Source organism: Acinonyx jubatus, chromosome A3, assembly GCF_027475565.1.
Source record: "Acinonyx jubatus isolate Ajub_Pintada_27869175 chromosome A3, VMU_Ajub_asm_v1.0, whole genome shotgun sequence".
NCBI classification, from domain to species: Eukaryota; Metazoa; Chordata; class Mammalia; order Carnivora; family Felidae; genus Acinonyx; species Acinonyx jubatus.
Window position 1 is genome coordinate 114,826,727 of NC_069388.1, and position 21,647 is coordinate 114,848,373.

The 21,647-nt window shown below is 41.4% G+C and overlaps 1 protein-coding gene across 5 annotated transcripts in view; it reads right to left on the minus strand.

The window, feature by feature from the left end:
• CLIP4 (CAP-Gly domain containing linker protein family member 4) overlaps positions 1-21,412 on the minus strand; it is an 80,830-nt gene extending 59,418 nt beyond the window's left edge. For 2 of the 5 annotated variants that reach the window (XM_053201062.1, XM_015064197.3), the window contains exon 1: positions 21,109-21,412. In XM_053201062.1, coding sequence (XP_053057037.1) covers positions 21,109-21,136 — 28 coding nt within the window. In that variant the 5' untranslated portion in view covers positions 21,137-21,412. Of the gene's footprint in view, positions 1-4,865; positions 4,906-5,796; positions 5,935-21,108 lie in introns of those variants that run through there. The other 3 variants (XM_053201063.1, XM_027033472.2, XM_027033473.2) reach the window with 2 other exon arrangements.
• Positions 21,413-21,647: the final 235 nt, after the last annotated feature.

The window sequence follows — 21,647 nt, forward strand, 5'->3', positions numbered from 1 at the left end:
CGAGTAAGGTGACTTTTTTTTTGTCATAAGGCACATGCTTATGTGGACATGGATATTCTTTATTAAATAACCTAATACACTGTTACTATGTTAAAGGTATTCATGTTTTCTTAGATGCTAAAGTTAGTTGCCACCCAATACATTGAATGATTATGATAGTAACCCTACCACATTAATGGGGAAATAACAAGGAATTGGTGCCACACAGCGAGGTGATCTTCCTCAAACACTTCAATTCCAAAAAGTAACACACATCCCCAAAGACAGTCCTCCTTCAATGCTATAGCTTCTCAGTGATGAAAGTAACAGGATTTCTACTTGTTGGCTGCTACTTTTGGCAGTAAATCTGAGCAAAATAGTCTATGCACAGTATGAAGCTTCCTTTGAAATCAAGGGACATAAACAAGGCTTAATAACTATTAAGGAACCACCACATACAAGGCACCACACTATTCTGGATGTTTTGGAAAATACAAAAGTGAGTAAGATAGTCCAGGCTTATTAGCTAGCTTACCATCTACTAGGGTGAATAAAATAGCACTAGTAACTATAGATGATGAAATCGAATGGGGTATGTTCTGTGACATAAGTACAAGGAACATCTACATTGGGCACTCCTGACAATCAGAAACAGTGCATGAAGAAAGCATCTCCCAAGACGGGTCTTGAAAGATCAGTCAGCAGAAATTTAAAAGAAGAGCATGTTAAAGGAAGTAGGCTGGAACAAGGGCACATTTAGGTACATTGTTTGAGGTAAGGCTGTAATGTTTTTTTAGGACTCTACTTGGGAGTATTTCATACACCTGATCAAAGACCAAACCACTTAATTCCATAAGCACTGGGAAACTCCTGATTTCTTAAAAGGAGAGAGTTCTGATTCAAACCATGTTTTAGGAAGATTCATCTGACTACAACCACACTTTAGAACTCACTCATGTTTTTATACTCCTAATTCTTCAGCCAAGTGATTAAGTGGCTATCCTTCTGAGTTGGTTAAGAGGAAGCCACCTTTAAAAACCTCCCTTTTAGAAATACAAATCAAAACCACACTGAGCTATCACCTCACGCCAGTCAGAGTGGCCAAAATGAACAAATCAGGAGACTATAGATGCTGGAGAGGATGTGGAGAAACGGGCACCCTCTTGCACTGCTGGTGGGAATGCAAACTGGTGCAGCCGCTCTGGAAAACAGTGTGGAGGTTCCTCAAAAAATTAAAAATAGACCTACCCTATGACCCAGCAGTAGCACTACTAGGCATTTACCCAAGGGATATAGGAGTGATGATGCATAGGGGCACTTGCACCCCAATGTTTATAGCAGCACTTTCAACAATAGCCAAATTATGGAAAGAGCCTAAATGTCCATCAACTGATGAATGGATAAAGAAATTGTGGTTTATATATACAATGGAATACCACTTGGCAATGAAAAAGAATGGAATACGGCCTTTTGTAGCAACGTGGATGAATTGGAGAGTGTGATGCTAAGTGAAATAAGTCATACAGAGAAAGACAGATACCATATATTTTCACTCTTACGTGGATCCCGAGAAACTTACAGAAGACCATGGGGGAGGGGAAGGGGAAAAAAAGTCAGAGGGAGGGAGCCAAACCATAAGAGACTCTTAAAAACTGAGAATAAACTGAGGGTTGATGGGGGATGGGAGGGAGGGGTGGCTGGGTGATGGGCATTGAGGAGGGCACCTGCTGGGATGAGCACCGGGTGTTGTATGGAAACCAATTTGACAATAAATTTCATATTAAAATAAAATAAAATAAAATAAAATAAAATAAAATAAAATAAAATAAAAATAAAAAAATAAAAACCTCCCTTTTATAGGGTAGAGCTTCCCATCCAAAAAAATTTTTTTGAAAGTGATCCTCAGAGCAACTTTCATTTCCTTGTAGACTGCTGAGATCCTCACGGAACTCTATCTTGCACAACTATCACAGGAGCTAGATTAGTGTCTTACACATATTTCATTTAGATGCAGTGTGGAAAGATGATTCACTCAACAAGGTGGAATAAACACTGTCATTTCATATACTAGATACTTCAAGCCCAGAGAAGCTACAATATTACCTAACCAACGTACTGAACATTCTTTGTATTTTGTGTCTTCATTGCATTTTTCCTTAGTCCCATTTCCTTTCCTTCACGAAAACTCAACAGTCTATCTCTAGTCCCACTTAAGAAAACTGCACACCTCTAAAAACATGGCAAAGTTTTAGAATCCTTCTGAAAAGCAATTTTTGGGTCTGAAGATCTAAGACACCTGGGATCTCGATCAAACTTGGTCAAACTAGAATCAAATTCCCCAAACTCTGATTTATATAGGAATCCCATCCTACACCATCACCCCAAAACAGCTCTGAGAAAATGCAACTGGTAACATGGCTCAAATATCTTGTGATTTTTCAAGGATTCCTGGTCTATTCCCTAACACAGAATGGTGGTGAGAAGAGATGGCCACTAACTTTTTCAAAGCGGTTCAAGGCTAGTAGACCTCACTAAGGAACCTCATTATGGTCAAGAGACTCCCTCAGCTTTATCTGGAATATGGTTCAAGGGCAGCATCTTTGAGCTACTCAACTAACAGGAGATCTAAGCTGTGTCCACATGAGTTAGAATCACGAGGCCCTTTCATTCATTTAAATACTATATTTTGCCAGGAGCCTTTATTTCCATTAGATTCCCAAAAAATTACCATAACCAAAATAAGCATTTAAATCATATCTCCAAGGTTCCTTTAAAAATTAAAAATGGGGTGCCTGGGTGGCTAAGCATCCCGCTTCGGCTCAGGTCATAATTTCATGGTTCATGAGTTTAAGCCCCGCATTGGGCTCTGTGCTGACAGCTCAGAGCTTGGAGCCTGCTTCGGATTCTGTCTCCTTCTCTCTCTGCTCTCCCCTGCTTGCACTCTGTCTCTGTCTCTCTCTCAAAAATAAACATTTAAAAAAATTTTTTAATTAAAAAAAAAAAAGTAAAAAATAGAGGGGTGCCTGGGTGGCTCAGTCAGTTCAGGGTCTGACTTCGGCTCAGGTCACGATGTCACAGTTCGTGAGTTCGAACCCCACATCGGGTTCGCTGCTGTCAGCACAGAGCCTGCTTCAGATCCTTTCCCCCCCTCTCTGCCCTTCCCCTACTTGAGCGCTCTCTCTCAAAAATAAACATTTTAAAAATTAATTAAAAATTAAAAATAGAATTACTAAGTGATCCAGTAATTCCACTACTAGGTTTTTACTCAAAGAAAACAAAAACACTAATTCAAAAGATGTATGCACCCTACATTTACTGCAGCACTATATACAATAGTGAAGGTATGGAAGCAACCCAAGCATCCACCCATAGATGAATGAATAAAGAAGACTGGGGGTAGAATATTACTCACCCACAAAAAAGAATGAGAACTTGTCATTTGCAACAATATGGATGGGCCTAGAGGTTATAATGCTAAGTGAAATATGTCAGACAGAGAAAGACAAATACCATAAGATTTCACTCATGTGGAATTTACGAAACAAAACAAAGGAACAAAGAAAAAACAGACTCTTAAATACAGAGAACAAACCAGTGGCTGCTAGAAGGGAGGTGGATAGGTGGTGAGTGAAAATGATAAAGAATATTAAGAGTATTCTTATCATGATGAGCACTGAGTAATATATAGATTGATGAGTCATTATATTGTACACCTGAAACTAATATAACACTGTATGTTAATTATGCTTCAATAAAAGATAATAACCAAAACAATTTAATGTAGTATCTCCAGCTATCCATTTATTTGTTACATATATAAATCTATTCAATCACTAAACAGGTATTTACAGTATTCGATACTTAGTTGCCTCTCAGCCCTAGAAAGAATATAAAAGACACCTGCCCTCCAGAAGTTCATTAGTCACTCAACAAGCATTTACTGAGTGTTTCTAAGTCCTAGGCTGGGCATACAAAGAGAAAGAAAATAGGCATGCCCTTGTCCCCACATAGGTTAGAGTCTAGTATATTCCTATAAGAAAGTTGAAATTACTGTACAGTTGTAATAAATGCTGTGTTCAAAAGGGTCAGTGGAAGCTTCCTGAAGGACTAAAAATTTAAAGTTGCAGTGTCCAACCAGGTAGCTACTAGCCACACGTGGCTATTTACATTAAACTAAAATTTCAGTTCCTCCATTGCTCTAGCCCCACAGACGTACTCAAAAGCCACATGTGGGTAGCAGACACCATGCTTAGTGCAGAAACACTTCCCTCATTGCAGAAAGTTCTATAGAACACCACTGAAGGAAAACAGTGCTGCTCAAATTCCAGATGCGAAAATAATAAGAATCAACAATAAACAAAGGCTAACAAAACTAAGCAAGCCAATAGCAGCACGGTTAATTATACATAAGGAACCAGGGAACAGTAAGCCTGAAAGTAACCAGATATTTGTAGGTTTAAACAGGGAGAAAGAGTTGATTAACAAAAAGGCCACTAGTACATGTTTCAAAACTGGAGTTAAGAACAATAAAAAGACACCATATAAATATCACTTTTTTTAAAAGACCCTGCTAGTGAAAACTGTATCTGGTGAATCTGAAATGTCTGAAGTAAGTACTACAAATAATATACCATTTGTTAAATCTTCTATCAAACAAGTAAAAATACTCATATTTCAAGATCTAATCTTACAGCCCAGGTGGTCCATTACCAAATGAAAGCATTTTTTAAAAACGCATATTGTTAGCAAAATAAGATAGAACCAGGATGCTTTTGCATAATAAAGATGTAGAAGGCTAGATTTCTGCCATTTTCAATTCTCTGCTTTCGGTCCATAGTCGCTCCGTGTCCCACATCGCCTGATCTTCTGCCATTTAGACGACTTACTTCAAATTGTGCAGAAGGTTCATAAATGACAAACGTCAATCTGAAAATGAAGTATTTGCAGGATGTTTCTAAGGAGGAGGGTGTTTCTATATTGAAATATTTCACCGGCACCGATTTATACTATGAAATTGCTACAATGTGAACCACAGTCTAGCTGGGAACATAGAGCAAGTTACTATCCCTTGAGAATATCATCCTCTGATATATATCAAAACACTGTCTCAGAGTTTAAATCCAAACTGCCTCTTTAGTCTCGGGATGAAAGAACAACCTGACATCTAAAAGAAAGCTGACATTATAAACCCATCAATCTAATCTACAAGGATGAGGTCTAAACCACCTCTCTGTTTAGGGCAGGGCTCAGAGCAAGTGCCCCCAACCCTCCACCCCAACTTCCCTTCCCAATTTCCTATTATTTCGAATTAAGGAATCTCAGGATAGCCAAAGGCTGGAAGCAAAGCCATTTGGTTTAGCTTTGCATTCCCACCGGCAAAAGGTTTCTTAACAGTTTATTAAGCAAGGGGAGGCACGGGAGATGTGAAGAGGCCCGCTGCAGGAAAAACACCAAAGGCGGCGCACCGCACGCAGCACATCTGCGTGCGGGTGACACTCCCAGGGCGCCCGGGCGGCCGCGGCTGCGGAGGCGGACAAGGGGCCCGCAACCCAGGCACCGCGCCGCTCCTCATCCCAAAGTTACACAGCCCGCGAGGAGCGGAGAGGAGAAACCCACCTCTCCGAAGGTGGGCCGCGCCGCCCCCGCCCCCGGCGACAGCCCCGGGGAGGCCTGCGGGAGCCCGCGACCCCGGCGCCACCGGACGCGGACGCGGCGCTCCCAGCGCCTCAGCGCGGCCCTCCCGGAGCCGTCAACAGCCCCTCGGGCACCCGCGCCCCCGCCCAGCCGGCCCGCAGCCCCCGCGCGCTCCCGCCCCACCTGCTCCTCCGGTCCTCTCGGGACGGCCGGCTGCGAACGCGGAGACGCGGAGGCAAGGCCGAGAGGCGCGCTCCTCCGCCCGGCGCCCGTCTCCAGTGGCCGGCCGCGGAGCCTCCCGCTGCGCCGCTCCCAGACCTGGTCCGGCCCCTCCCGCCTGCCGCCTCCGCGCGCGCCGAGCCGGGCCCCACGCGGGGTCGGCGCGCGCGCAGTGCAGGCGCCCGGGCCGCGCGCAGGCCTCGGCCCCAGCCCCGCGCACGCGCCGGGGCTGGGGGGTGGGGTGGAGGCGAGGAGCGCGCGCCTCTTGCCTGCGCCCCCGCGGGCCCCCAGCCCACGGAAGGTGGAGCCTCCAGGTTAGCACCGCCTGGGAGCTTCCTGGGTTAGGCTTGCGTGGAGGTGGTAGCGCCGTGGTATTTCCATCGCAGTCGCAGGAAGGTTCTCGGGGGAACCCCGCAGGGCCCAGGGCAGTGGGTAGGGACGGCAGCCCTTGGCGCGCTGTACTCCTCCATTAAAGCCCTTAGCTACCTTCTCCCACCCCCGCCCCGGGGCTAGGAGCGCCCCCACCGAGTTCACAGGGGCAGGCATGGCGTCTTATCTGTTTGGGGCTCCCCTGTGTCTAACCCTGTGCATGCCCCAGAATAGGTCCACCAGTCAATTACCTGTTTGTAGGTTTTGCTGTAAAAAGCCTAGCCGATACTATACCCAGGCCGAATACACCCAAAGGTGTCTGTGGAGGCAGAAGGGGAGACGTGAGTAGTCGTCCCAGAACTTTATTTCTCCTGCTGCTTTGCTCATTTCTCACCTTCTTCTCCCTCGGTCCCATCTCCATTCCCCAAGAGCCAGAGGTGGTGAAACTGTAACAACTAACAGACATAAGTGCTGACATCCTGGTTCTCCATCACCCTGTAGAAGGAAAGGTGTTGCTTGGCACTTAATGAGTCTCCTTAATGAAGGAACTTAATGAGTCCATTGTTTCCCCATGACTGAGGTTTATAACACTGAATCACTGATGTTACAACATAACAACTCTCTCTGAGGCCTTTTCATTCTGGCTGTGATATACAGATTACCACACTGTACCGTGTTCGCCAAGCACAGTGCCTGGCAAGAACAGATATTGAATGACTGAATGTCTATCTGGGTCTCTTGCAAGAGCAGAGGGAAGTGCTGGGGGCACACCAGAGCATCTTTTCCTGTTGGAGTCAAGGATTCTGGAGATTAGAAAAAGCCCCCTTCCCTTGCCTGGGTCTCCCTTGCAACATCCTTACACCAAATGGCCATAGTTGAATACCTCCAGTAACCAGGAACTCTTTCTTTAAAAGCAGCCATTTTATCATAAACCAGCCTTGTTGACAAGCTCTTCCTACCTTGAGCTAAATCACCTCCCTGCATCTCTTCCTTATTGGGTTTCTACTCTGGGGACTTCTAGATCATGTCTGCCTCCGATTCAAGATATCTAGGACAAGCTTTCTCTGTCCCTTAGGCTACTCCTTGTACGACAGGGTCAAGATCCCACTCACCAGCATGTTAAAGGAGTCTTTATGACATACCCCAGCTTGTTTAGAGCTCACAAATGAACGTGGTGTCCTGTTGAGTGCAGAGAAGATAGAAACTCTCACCTCTTTCTAGGTCCCATGCTTCTATTAGCATAGCTCAAGATATCAAAATAGTTTTGTAGCAGTCAATATTACATTGTTGAATTGGGTGGAGCACACTGTCAGCTAAAACCCATAGAACTTATGCAATATTTAAATGCCATGACCATCCCACGGTCCCTGGTCAGCTGCCAGTTTCTCTTTCTCTGCAGGTTCAGCACCTTCATGGACGCTCAGAGATGATCATGTGACACAGTTGCCTCCTCCCTTTGGGAGTTGCACCTCCTTCTCCCTGCTGCCATCATACCCTCTTCTTGTCTGATCCTGCCCACCTCTTTCACTGATTAGAAGAAGGAAGGCAACTTTGGTTGGCTTTAAGCAACTATAAATTAGTCCTGTTGTCAGTGAGCCACAAAAACTCATAAAGATCTGTGTGTAACAGAAGGTGCTATTGGTGTAGCTGTTTCCATAGGTATACAGTTCCCTTTTATTGCTGATTTAAATTATCCCTCTGAGATACCACTATTAGTAGGTGACAGGGTGTGGCTAGCTGAGTTGTTTTTAACTATAATAAAAGTCTCTGTTAGAACCAGCCAGGCTACTGGCCTTTTCTGCTACACCCAAACACAAAATAGTACACAGGCAATTTCCCAGGATACCAAGCAATTAGGGAGAGAGTCTCCTATTCACCTGGTTGCCTTTGTCCAAAATACTGAATTTATTCCATAAGCCATCATCAAGAATGTAAGCACTCATCGGAATCATGCTCCCTAGAAAACCCCATGGGTCATACAAGTATGACCACGTATTGCCCAGTTAACAAGAGTTGGACCAGGACTTGGAACTTAAACCATCTGCTGGGGTGGGAAGGCACATGGGCATGTGGTACAACTGTACCTACTAAGATGCAATTGTATCTGAAGGCACAGCGAGGTTCCTGGACAATGAAACATAAACCACAGTCACAGGAAGTTATCAGCACTGGTGATCAGTATGGAGAAGGGGCATTACTGACTGACCACTGTGTGGCCCTTTACCTATGGGATTTTACTTGCCTTCACTTCACAAATGAAGAAAGAGACTCCATCAGGTTATGGAACTTGCTTGATGTACCCTGGGGCAGGAAAAGATTCAAATTAAGTCTGTCTGATCTGAAGTCTTGTGTTGATCCACTATTTTGTATTACCTATGCAGGGTGTCCTTTGGGGCATTCAAGACACAGAAATGTTGTGTCAAATAGCAGGGACCATTCAGAAATTCAAACAGACAACCAGAAGTCAGCACCAAAAAGGTCTCTCAGCAGCTAATAGGACCCAAACCATGGTAAAAGGGTTGAGGACATAGGCAAAAGAAGACTGAGCCACTGCTCTTATGTGGACTGAGGTATTGGGCAGGATATCATATCATTCACTGAGAAGAAGACAAGGCTCAGTTTTCAGAATCTGGTTGTAGGGGCCATCAGGACGTAGGAGTGCCAAATTGAAGCCCAACTAGCAGAAGTCGTGAAATGCAAAATATCAGAGCACTGGGTAGAGCCCCTAAAATCTATATCTGCAGATGATAGGATCATCATCAGAGAAAAGCTAACAGAATCAACTATTAGAAGTAATAAGTGAGTTCAATAAGGTTGTCAAGTACAAGATCAATTGCTAAAAATAGTTTCCTCTATATCAGCAGTAAGCAACCAGGAAATATAATAGACAATAAGATTTACAATAGCAATAAAACTCTTAAGCATAATATCCAGGAATTAACCTAACAACTTGTAAGAACTTTATGGAGAAAGTTTTAAAATTCTATTTAAGGACATAAAAGAAGATTGAGGGGTGCCTGGGTGGCTCAGTCAGTTGAGCGTCCAACTTCAGCTCAGGTCATGATCTTACACTCTGTGAGTTAGAGCCCCGCGTCAGGCTCTGTGCTGACCACTCAAGAGCCTGGAGCCCGCTTCAGATTCTGTGTCTCCCCCTCTCTCTGCCCCTCCCCTGCTCATGCTCTCTGCCTCTGTCTCAAAAATAAATAAAAACATTAAAAAAATGTTTTAAAGAAGATTGAATAATGAAGACATGCCATGGATAGGATGCCTTGACATTGTAAAAATCCATCTAATTTCTAAATGCAATGTTATACCAACTCAAAGTTTAAGGAACTTCAATAAACATATGAGGAAAAATAAAAATTTTCATAGTTAAGTCAGTTTGGAAAAGCAACAGCAAAGAGAGGAAGCTTGCCCTGCCAGATATTATTATTACCACATACTGATAAAAAAAATAGTGTGACCCTAGAACAGAAATAGAACAGTAAAACAGAATAGGGAGCTCAGAAGCAGACCATGAGACCTCAACATATATAAAGGTGGTATCACAAATCAATGAGAAAAATATATGTCATTTAGATGATATTGTTGGGGAAACTGGCTTAGTTTATGAAGAAATAAAGCTGGATGCTCCATGTCTACCATATACAAAGATGAACCCCATGGGGCACCTGGGTGGTTCAGTTGATTAAGTGTCCGACTTTGGCTCAGATCATGATCTCATGGTTTGTGAGTTCGAGCCCCGCATCAGGCTCTGTGCTGCCAGCTCAGATCCTGGAGCCTGCTTTGCATTCTGTGTCTCCCTCTCTCTCTGCTCCTCCCCAACTTGTGCTGTCTCTCACATAATAAATACACTTAAAAATTAAAAAAAAAAGACAAAAAACAAAAACAAAGGAGAACTCTAGATGAATTAAAGACCTACATTCGAAAGGTAGAAGGAAGATGTAGGAGAATGTCTTTATGAACATGGGGGTAGGGACTTACTTCATAAAACAAGACTACAAAAGTACAAACCTTAAAACAAAAGGCTGAGAGATTTGCCATACATCACAATGAAGGCTTTTCTCCAATGAAGACTACTATAGAAAAAGTTAACAGCAGCTGACAAACTGGGAGAAGATATATGATGTGTTCAAAAGTATTTAGGGATTAATATTTAAAATATGTAAGGAATGCTTGCAAGTCAACAAAAAGAAGTCAGAAAATCCAATATAAAAATGAGAAAAGGATAGAAATAGGCCGAAGGAAAAGCCAGAATGGCATGCAAGCATAGAAGAGATGCTCAAACCCTCTAGAGAGGAGAGAATAGAAACACAACAAAAAGTATGGTGCTACCTATAGCCACTGGGATGCTGGTGTATTTAAAAACCAGCTCTGGGGGGTTAGGGCAGGGGCAGTCCTAATTTTAGCGTTTGCTAATTTCCATGTGCAAATACTCTCACTCCTGCCAATTTCAAACTACCAGCAGGAGGTCATTGAACAAGGATTTTGGAAGAAGTGTGTTCAGTCTGCTCTCATGAGCCAGCACCAACACATCAGTGCCTCACCCATCAGCTTAGCAAAAATTAGAAAAATCCCAAATATTGGCAAAGATATGGGGAAATGGGAATCCTCATGCACTGCTGGTGGGAATTTAAACTGGTAAATACATTCCATTGAGCAAGCTGGCAGTGTCTAGTGAAAAAAATTATCAGCGTGCTTTATGACTCAGCAATCACCCTCCTAGATATGCCCCAAAGAAACTGTTTGTAACCTTCACATGGCTTCCAGGAAGCCATTCTCTCATTTACTAGATGATCTCATCCCATCCAAGGCTTTAAATGCTATCTCTATTTTCAGGATTCCAAAATTTCTATCTCCAGCCCTGAACTTCAGACATATATCCACTGCCTGCTCAACATCTAATCTATAGTGTATAATAAGCATCTCAAATGTAATATGTTCAGAATAGAACCCTACCCCACACCCTTGCCATGTCGGTAAATGACAGCTTGATTCTTCTGTTTGTTCACTGGAGTCATCTTTTCCTTCATAGTTCTGGATTTTCCAAACCAAAGCCCCATTCCCCATTTTTAAGAAAAGTTCATAACATCATTTATTGATGGAGAAATTCATCAATACCACTGAAGTCCTTTCAAATCGATAGTCACCAGAGACCCCAGGAATTCCTACTGCTGTCACCTGGGCTTGCTTTCTTCTGAAGAATCTCCTTTTCTCTCTCAAAGCTTCAAGTGGGGACCTGCCTGCTGAAGCAGGCTACAAACTGAAGACCTCACAAGCCTTATTATCTGAATCCTTGGTTCTCATTCCTGGTTGCACACTTGAATCTCCTGAATACCTTTCACAAAATAAACCAGAGACTTCCTCAAATATTCTAACTCAACTGGCCTAATTTAGATTCGTGCTCTTCTATAAGTTTATTCTCTCTTTTGTTAGTCTAATTCCCAAAAAGACACAAACAAATGAAGTTTTCAAACCCAACTCATTCCTATGTAGGAACTGCTTCCCATGTCCTCCAGTTGGGCCACTCCCCAACACCACATGATACAACAACTTTTAAAGTCTTCTTTATGGTAGGGTGCCTGGGTGGCTCAGTGGTTAAGTGTCTGAACTTTGGTTTCAGCTCAGGTCATGACCTCATAGTTCATGAGTTTGAGCCCCATGTTGGGCTTTCCATTGACAGCATGGAGCCTGCTTGGGATTCTGTCTCCCTCTCTCTCTTCCCCTCCCCTGCTCTCTCTCTCTCTCTCTCTCTCTCTCTCTCTCTCTCTCTCTCAAAAATAAATAAATAAACTATTTTTAAAAAGTGTTCTTTACAGGCCAACATAAGAAAGAAGGAACACAGGGAATGTTTCATGGCATCAGGATTAAAACTGCCTCTCTAAGGAACAAGTCTTTCACACTGGCTGCTCAAAGCTATGGCCACCAAGGCAGTTCCAGAAACATCTCTGGCACATAATAGCAGCATCGAGATGGTTTCCACTAGGATGTTAGTTCCAACGCCCCCGCCCCTCATTGAAACATACTTTAACCAAGTCTCTAGATATAAATATCATTTTATAGAAAACAGGAAGCATGAAGGAATATCATAAATTACATCATGAGCATGTAATAGGCCAAGTCCAAAATGTGGAAACTTCTACAGGGAAAATAACCCAATTCCTACAATCAAAAAGTAGCTAAGGGAAACTAGTGTAGATCGAAAGAGACATAAGAGCTCTATCTACAAACTATAATGTGCAGAGCATTTAGATCTGGATCAAACAAAGAAATGTAAAAAAAAATTCTTGAGGCTGTTGAGGGAAATTTAACATGAACTGGACATTAAATTGTATCAAGAAGTTTTTGTTAACTTTTTTAGGAATGAGAATAACATGTGATTACGTTTTTGTTAAAAAGTCCTTATCTGGGCACAAAGTGTTTGACTTTGGCTCAGATCATGATCTCCTGGTTTGTGAGTTCGAACCCTACATTGGGCTCTCTGCTGTCAGCACAGAGTCTGCTTCAGATCCTCCGTCCCTATATCTCTCTGCTCCTCCCCCACTCACATGCTCATGTGCGCTCTCTCTCTCTCTCAAAAATATACATTAAAAAAAGTTCTTATCTGCTAGAAATTCATACTAAAGTATTTATGATAAAATGTTTAATGTCTGAGATTTGCTTTAAAGTGGTCCATAAGTGTGTGATATGGGAAAGCAAATTGGTCCAAGTACGATGGAAATCAATATGGAGGTTCCTCAAAAAATTTAAAATAGGTTTACCATACAATCCAGCAATTCCACTTCTGGATTTAAACCCAAAGGAAATGAAAACAGGAGTTCAGCGACGTATCTGCACTCCCATGTTTATCATAGCATTATTCACAATCACCAAGATATGGAAACAACCCAAATAGCCATCAGTGGGTGAATGGATAAAAAAGATGTGATACATATACACAGTGGAATATTATACAGCCATGAGGAAGAAGTATATCTGACAGGATATGCCACAACATAGATGGTTTTTGAGCAACTACGCAAAGTCAAACAGAGAAAGATAAGTATAAAGATATCACTTTTATGTGGAATCAAAAAAAGTTAAACCTGTAAAAGTTAGTAAAATGGTGCTTACCAGGGGCTGGTGGATGGGGTGGATAAGAGTGATGGTGTTTAAAGACACAAACTTATAATGAATGGTAAATAAGTCTTAGAGACCTAATGCACATGTAATGAATGTATACGATGATATTGTGCTGTGATTATGTAATATGATAAATATCACTACACTGGCAATCATATTATAATATACAAATGTATCAAAATAACATGCTATGCACCTTAAACCAATACAAGGTTACATGTCAAATTTATTCAAGTAAAAATATAAGTGTATGGTGGAAGGGACAGATGAAAAAAGAATGACAAAATATTGATCATTATTAAAGCTGAATGATGAGTATTATTATTTCTTCTTTTGCAAACATTTGGAATTTTTTCCCTAATAAAAAGCTTTAAAAGAAAAAGCTCCAGAGGGAAGAAATTTTAGTCTATTTTTGTCAGTGCTGCATCCTGAGTACCTAGAACCTAGTACTTGGCACATAATACAAATTCAATAAATATTTGTTGATAAAATGGGCCTGGTTCTTTAAGATTTCAGTCACAGAAAAGATAACTATCATATCCAAGGAGTTGAGAAATCACAGAAGTTGTCTTTGTATCACATGCATGCACACACTCTAAAATGGGAAGCATTCATACATCACTAAAGCTCTATCAAGTTGTCTTTCCAGCAGCTGCTTACAAAACCAATACAGTTTCATCTCTGTTCACTGTAAACTATCAGCTGCTTAATAGCATCTTGATTAGGGGTTGAAAGACTGTCAGACCCACTGGAGCATCCTCCCCCTCCCCCACCCTGTGGGGGGTAGAGAGCAGTTTGCACCTTGTCAACAATGGATCAAATGACTCACCTAACAAAGAGAACCATTGACAGACCAATTAGCTGGGAGAAAGTCTCCTTTGTGACAAAAACAGCATTGATAATAAGATGGGTTTTGACATTCCTCATCTAATCATATTTGCAACAGCAGGGAACAGTTAAGACAAAAATAAATGTGAATTGTGTTTTTAGATTCACATAGGGTTCAACCCAAGAAGAGTAAGTTACAGTCCATCCTTTTAAGGCCCATCAAAATATCCCATGCAATATCTTCATCATCATCAAAATAATCACAACCATAAGCCCTGAATGACACTTAGCAAGGCAACCAAATTGCATATTAACCCATCAAATCAGGAATAAACTGAATACTCCTTCCTAAAGGAAAGTATGGAGTCTACCACAGTATAAGATTTGCTCCTTGTTTTCTAGGATAGGAGGAAGAGTGTTGAAGCTGTCATCATGTGCAAACTGAGCTGGAGCCGCCAGAACCTTCTCTCCCCAGCTCAGTAACCCTAGAAAATCACTTAACTTCTCTGGGCCTTAGTTTGTTCCTTTGTAAAATGAGATAAAAAAAAATACCTGCCTCCCACTGTTGTCATGAGTACAAAGCCTAACTCAAAGTGGGCTAGCTGGAGGAAAACAATCACATGTGGTCATGAGACATGAACATGAGAAAAGAACGCCAACAACGTGCCAAAGAAGCAGTGTCTAGGGATTTCCCAAGAGGGAGCACACATTGCAGGATGGGGTGATCAGGAAAGGCTTCGAGGAAAAGATATATTCTGAGTTAAGTGGGGAGGATAACGAGCTCCAGTTACATGAATGAGGGGCCAGCATTTACTGAGGGCTTAGTATGTGCTGTGCATTGTTCGAAGCACTTTCATGAATTATTTTACTTCTGAAGAAGAAATATCATTTTAGTTTCACCTTCCAGTTGGAGAAATAGGCATAAGGTAGTTAGGCAACTTGCTCAGGATCACTCAGTAAATAGCAGAACCTGGATGTGAACCCAGGCAGTTTGTTCAAGAGATTAAACTCTTAACCACAATGCTTTGCAAGAGAAAGGCTTGGAGGCAGAAAAGCTAAACGTGTGTTTGGAGGACAGCAAAGGGCCTAAGTGGTGCAGAGTCCGTAGCATGAATTGGTAGAAGATGAGCTGGAAAGGGAGGTTGAGAATAGATCAGGAATGGCCTTGAATGTCACAGTAAGAGGCTAAGAGACATTTATGAGGATGAGGAAAAGCCACCATGGAATCTGTCAGCACTGTCCAAAATAGAAACTCCTGCCTGACCCTTATGCCCCATATCTGTTACACTCTCTTAATAAAAAGCCTAAAACAAAAGCATACTAAAAATTCAAGCATTTTGAAGTGAAACTCAGCAACTAAAAACAAAGTTGCCTTGAAAGTGTTAGCCTTTATCAATTCAATTTAACTAGTTCTTTTAAATAACAAATTATTTTTATAAATGATTTCTCCACAGACAGCTTAATTTAACTTGGTGTAAGTATGCACAGTAATGACCTGCATTCAAAATGAAGTGGAGACAAGTTATGCAGATGTCCCTGGGGGATGGAAATCTATTGTTTCTGCCTTTCCCATCACACCCCATTAACCACTTTGCAGCATAACAATAACACCTACATATCATCATTTTAACCATTTGGTTGTTATATAATAATGTAATAACATAATAATCTTTTGGATATATGTGCATTGCACAAAAGCATATTCCCAATGAAGAAACAGCCACTCAGCCTCCTTGGGTGCTGTCCGTCCATCAAGGTGCTGATGGTCCTGCTACCCACCCTATTGCGCTCCTTTTCTTGGCACCATGGTTTCTGTTTCTCCAGCCTCATCCAAGCCCTAACTCAGTCTTCAAAGCAGGGAGTCTCTCAAGGTTCAGCTTGTCAAGTGAGGCACCACACACCTACCAAGGAGCTGCATTTTCACTAACTTAGGGGCACTGTTGCTAGTAACAATAGCCTAGCATCTTTGTAAGCAATGGTCAGTGACATCATTGTCCATTTTATGTCTCTATTGCAGAGGCCAGTGGCCACGCTCAGGTCTCAGCTGCATCTAAGATTAGCTGCCCTTACGCACACCCACACAGTCCTGAGCGTCTGCAATCCAAAGAGGCTCAAGAAAAGAGGTGTGGCCTTGGAGGGGAGCTTCTGGTCCTCATTTGTCAAGCACTTACTAAATAATTCTTGGTGTCAGTAAATACTATTAGATATCACCCTGTCCTTGGTGACTTTCTAACATAACTGAGAGGAGAAACATTAAATCTCAAAAAAATTGGAAGCAAGATAGAATCCCAGACTTTGAAGCCAGACATATAAGGTTTGCCTGGAACTGAAAGGGTTTCTAGGGTGTGAGTACTTTCAATTTTAAAACCAGAACAGTGCCAGGGATACCAGAACAAGTTGGTCACCCTACAGAAAAACTAAAGTTCAAGTTTAATTAGCTTTGGGACCTTGAACACACAAAATAACTTCTCAAAAACTCAGCCTCCTCATTTATAAAATTGGTATCATAGTAGGACCTACTTTATCACATATTTCTTGTATGAATTCAATGAGCTATTGTATGAAAAGAACTAAGCACAGTGCCTGATGCTGAATAATTGCTCAATAAGTGTTAATACTGTATATGTAATCGATAATTATAAGATAGCATATAATGAAAGGCTGCATTAGGTATTTTAGGAACTAAAAAATCAGAGAAGGAAGAATTGGATCATTAAGAAAAGTTCCAGAGTGGTAGGGTTGACACATAAAATATAGGCTGCCCAATTAAATTTGAATTTCAGATAACAAATAATTTTTCAGTAGAAGTATGTACCAAATTATTTTTTCTAATTATTGTTTATCTGAAGTTCAAATTTAGCTGGATATCTGGGTATGTGCTTAAAATGGTGAGAGACAAGAGAAAAACACCAGGCAGAGAGATAAACATGAGTAGCAGTGGACCCAAGACAAGAGCAATGCATGGGATGTTCTTATGAATGTTTAGAGATGCTTCATAGAAAGAATGAATGAGACTTTGTGAAGGAAAAGAATGGATCCAAGGTTTTGACCCCAGGTCATTATGAGAGGGACTCTATAGTTAAGGAGATCTAGTATGTGGCTGTCAGGCAGGTGGCTTGAATTCAGGTGATCAGGGTGGAGGTGGGAGTGGGAGTGGAAAGAGTTGGATTCAGAGAGGTTTTATGAAGGAAGGTAATGTCTGTGGAGGAGGTAGTGACTAGAGTTCTAAATATGGATGTGTCCTTTCACCATGAAAACTTCCTTGAATCCCTGCAGTGTCATTATTGGTGACCTGAATAAGCAATTACATATAACACTAGAGAGGTCTCATGAGGTAAGTTAACTCAGACCAAGAAAAAAAAAAAATAGGGCATTTAATGCCCTGTGTGCTCTTCTCTTTGTGGTAAGAAGAGATTAAAGCTTTGGAATTCATACAATTCCCTCATTGCTTTCCTCCCTCCTAAGAGACGCCACAGAGTTCTCCTGCCCCCCAGTAATGACAGAGTTCTTCAAACAGACTGAGTTCAACGCAGCCAGCCAGCAAGGGGCCTGGGAAACTCAAAGAAACCTCCCTTGGCATCTGTATCACTATTTTTGACTTCTCAAGTAGGTTGCTTTTTTCCTGATGTACGTATGTGAAATTCTACTCTTGGGGCAAATGAAAAACCTGCAACCCCATTTGGTAGTTTTTCCCCAGAAGGGCAGTGCTTCTCTTTAGAAACACTTCCTGGCATACGCCTGTAATTCTGATTCAAAGAAGCAAATGGTTCAGAATATCTGCCTTGAGGTATATGTGAAACCAAAAACCAATGGTCCTAAAAGAACCAGACCCAAAGGATCTGTTTAGAAACTCCCTCTGAGCACTTTATCAAGTTCTGATTACTCACACGACATTCTTCAAAGTCATCTCCCACCTCTGCCCAATGTGATAAAACCTACCCCTTCACTCCCACCTCCCCATCCTATACATGCGATTCTTCTGCTTAGACTTTGCCTGCAATCTACCTCCTCCTATCCAAATCCAACTACCCCTCCAGACCCTTCCTATATCTCACCTCTTCCATGGGGAGCTAGCTCTCTAATTTCTCCCTTTAACTAAAAAAGGACACATTTTAAAATCCAATTATATGCTGTTTTGTATATTAGTCACTCATGTGAAAACATTGGGGCACCCAGGTGGCTCAGTCAATTGAGCATCTAACTCTTGATTTCGGCTCAGGTCATGATCTCAAGGTTTGTGAGTTCGAGCCCTACATCGTGCTCTGAGCTGACAATGTGGAGCCTGCTTGGGATTCTCTCTCTCTCACTCTCTCTGTCCCTCCCCCACTCTTGCTCTCTCAAAATAAAGAAGAATAAACTTTAAAAATAAAATTGAATTAAAATGTTTAATTTAATATCTTTCTCCAGATCCTGAGTTCCTTCCTCTCTTTCAAAAGACAGAAGGAAGCAAAGAAATAAAAGGCAAAGAAGACATTTAAAATGTGGACCAATTGGGGCACCTGGGTGGCTCAGTCGATTGAGCATCTGACTTCGGCTGAGGTCATGATCTCATGGCTCTTGGGTTCAAGCCCTGCGTCAGGCTCTGTGCTGACAGCTCAGAGCCTGGAGCCTGCTTCAGATTCTGTGTCTCCCTCTCTCTCTGCCCCATCCCTGCTTGTGCTCTCTCTCTCTCTCTCTCTCAAAATAAATAAACATTTAAAAAAATGTTTAATGTGGACCAATATACAAAAGTCGATTGTTTTCCTGTATACCAGCAATGAACAATGGGAATTTGAAATTAGAAGCAACTCTATAAACAGTATAAAAAAGAGAAAGAGAGAGAGGGATGCTTAGGTATAAATCTAACAAAATATGTATAAGATCTATATGAGGAAAACTAGAAAACTTGCATGAAAGAAATCAAAGAACGTCTAAATAAATAGAAAGCTATTCCATGTTCATGGAAAAGAAGGCTCAAGATAATTAAGTCAGTTCTTCCCAACTTGATTCATGCATCCAATTCAATTCCAATCAAAATCCCAGTATATTATTTTGTGGATATTGAGAAACTGATTCTAAAGTCTATATGGAAAAGTAAAAGGCCCAGAATGACCCACACAATGTTGAAGAAGAACAAAGTCAAATGGCTGACCAGACTTAAAGACTTAGGATAAAACTACAGTATTCAAGGACAGTGTGGTATTGGCAAAAGAAAAGACAATTATATCAGCAGGATAGAATACAGAGCAAAATATACCCACACAAATACAACCACTCTTTCACAAAGGAGCAAAGAGAATTCAATGGAAAAAGAATAGTGTTTTCCATAAATGGTGCTGGAACAACTGGACGTTCACATAGAGAAAAATGAATCTAGACACAGAACTTACATGTATCACAAAAACTAACTCAAAATAGGTCACATATATAAATGCCAAATGCAAAATTATAAAACTTAGAAAACAACATAGGAGAAAATCTAGGTAACCTTGCATTTGGTAATGACTTTTTAGATACAACACCAAATACAAGTTGGACTTCATTAGAACTTAAAACTTCTGCTCTGCAGAAGAAGTTAAAAGAATGAAAACACAGCCATAGACTCGGAGAAAATCTTTGCAAAACTACGTATCTGATGAATAACTTGTATCCCAAATATACAATTCCTAAAATTCAATAGTAAGAAAACAGCACAACTTAGGCTAATGATCTGAACAGACCTCACCAAAGAAGATGGCAAGGAAGCATATGAAAAGATGCTCAATATCATATGCTATCAGGGAAATGAAAATTAAAACAACAATGAGATACCACTACAATTCTACCAGAATGGCTAAAATCCTAAACACTGACAATACGAAATTCTGGCAAGAATGTGGAGCAAAAGGAACTCTCATTCATTGCTGGTGGGAATGAAAATTGGTACAGCCACTTTGAAAGACAGTTGGGCAGTTTCTTACAAAGCTAAGTACTGTATAGTCTTACCTTATGCTGCAGCAATCTCACCCCTAGATATTTACCCAGTTGGAAAATTTGTGTCCAAAACCTTGCACATAAATGTTTACAGCAAAGTTATTCATAATTACCAAAAATTGGAAATAACCAACACGTCCTTCAGTAAGGGAATGGACAAACAAATTGTGGTACATCTATACGATGGAATATTGAAAGTGGTAAAAAGAAATGAGTTATCAAGTCATGAAAAGACTTCAAGGACCCTTAAATATATATTGTCCAGTCTGAAAGAAGCCAGTCTGAAAAGGCTACAGTAAAAAGATCTGAAAGAAGCCAGTCTGAAAAGACTACAGTAAAGAGATCAGTGGTTGCCAGGGGCTGGGGAGGGAAGAAGGGAAGGATTAATAGGTAGAGCACAAAGGATTTTTAAGGGCGGTGAAACCATTCTGTACCATGCTGTAATGGGGGATATATGACCTTACGCATCTGTCAAAACCCATAGAATATACAACACAAAGAGTAAACCATCATGTAAATTACGGACTTCAATTAAGAGTAATGTATCAATATTGGCTCATCAATCGTAAAAAAAGCAAAAAAGGAGTGGATTGTGAAGCATTTTTAATACTCCATTCAGGTTTTTAGCACTGAACAGACTTTTGACTTCTGGTGTTATTATATAGGAAAGGATACAGTTCTGTAAAATATGTCTAAATTGCCTCACAGCACATGTCCAACTACTGCAACCCATGTTAACTTGTTTAAAATAACAGTATACTGGGGCGCCTGGGTGGCGCAGTCGGTTAAGCGTCCGACTTCAGCCAGGTCATGATCTCGCGGTCTGTGACTTCGAGCCCCGCGTCAGGCTCTGGGCTGATGGCTCAGAGCCTGGAGCCTGTTTCCAATTCTGTGTCTCCCTCTCTCTCTGCCCCTCCCCCGTTCATGCTCTGTCTCTCTCTGTCCCAAAAATAAATAAACGTTGAAAAAAAAAAAATAACAGTATACTTTGTTTAGGATGCTCACCTTTGCCTTTGCAGAAATGAAGTTTCATCGGAGGCGTTGGTGGGCGTGAGATTCATTTTATAGTGAAACTTACCTGAACATGACACTATTCTTTCAATGTCACCCAGAAAAAAATTTTTTCAATATCTCATGGGTCTTCCTCAGCAAGAGCACAAATTGTTTAGAGTGTTGGTTGGGAGTCTATGAAAATAGGTGTTTTCGTAATGGGCTCCCTTGGGCCCATAAGCAGATTCCAATTACAGAAAGCCAGGGTGGTGGTGGCCAGCTTAGACTTGACTCCCTGTGGTGGAGTCCTCCTTTGAGTGCAACAGCCTGCTTTTCAACAGACAGCAAATACATAATAATGACATTGCCTGTGGTGCTATGGATACCAAATTTAAAGGGCCAGAAACCATAGTTAGGACTTTTAAGCTACCTCTTAGGCTGCTGGAAGCAATAGTGGAAGAAGAAAAATGGCTTCCAGAAGAAAAATGGCTTCCAGAAGAAAAATGGCCCGAAATAGGGCCTGGTCCTTCGTGTCATGGCAAGGAAGAAGCCTA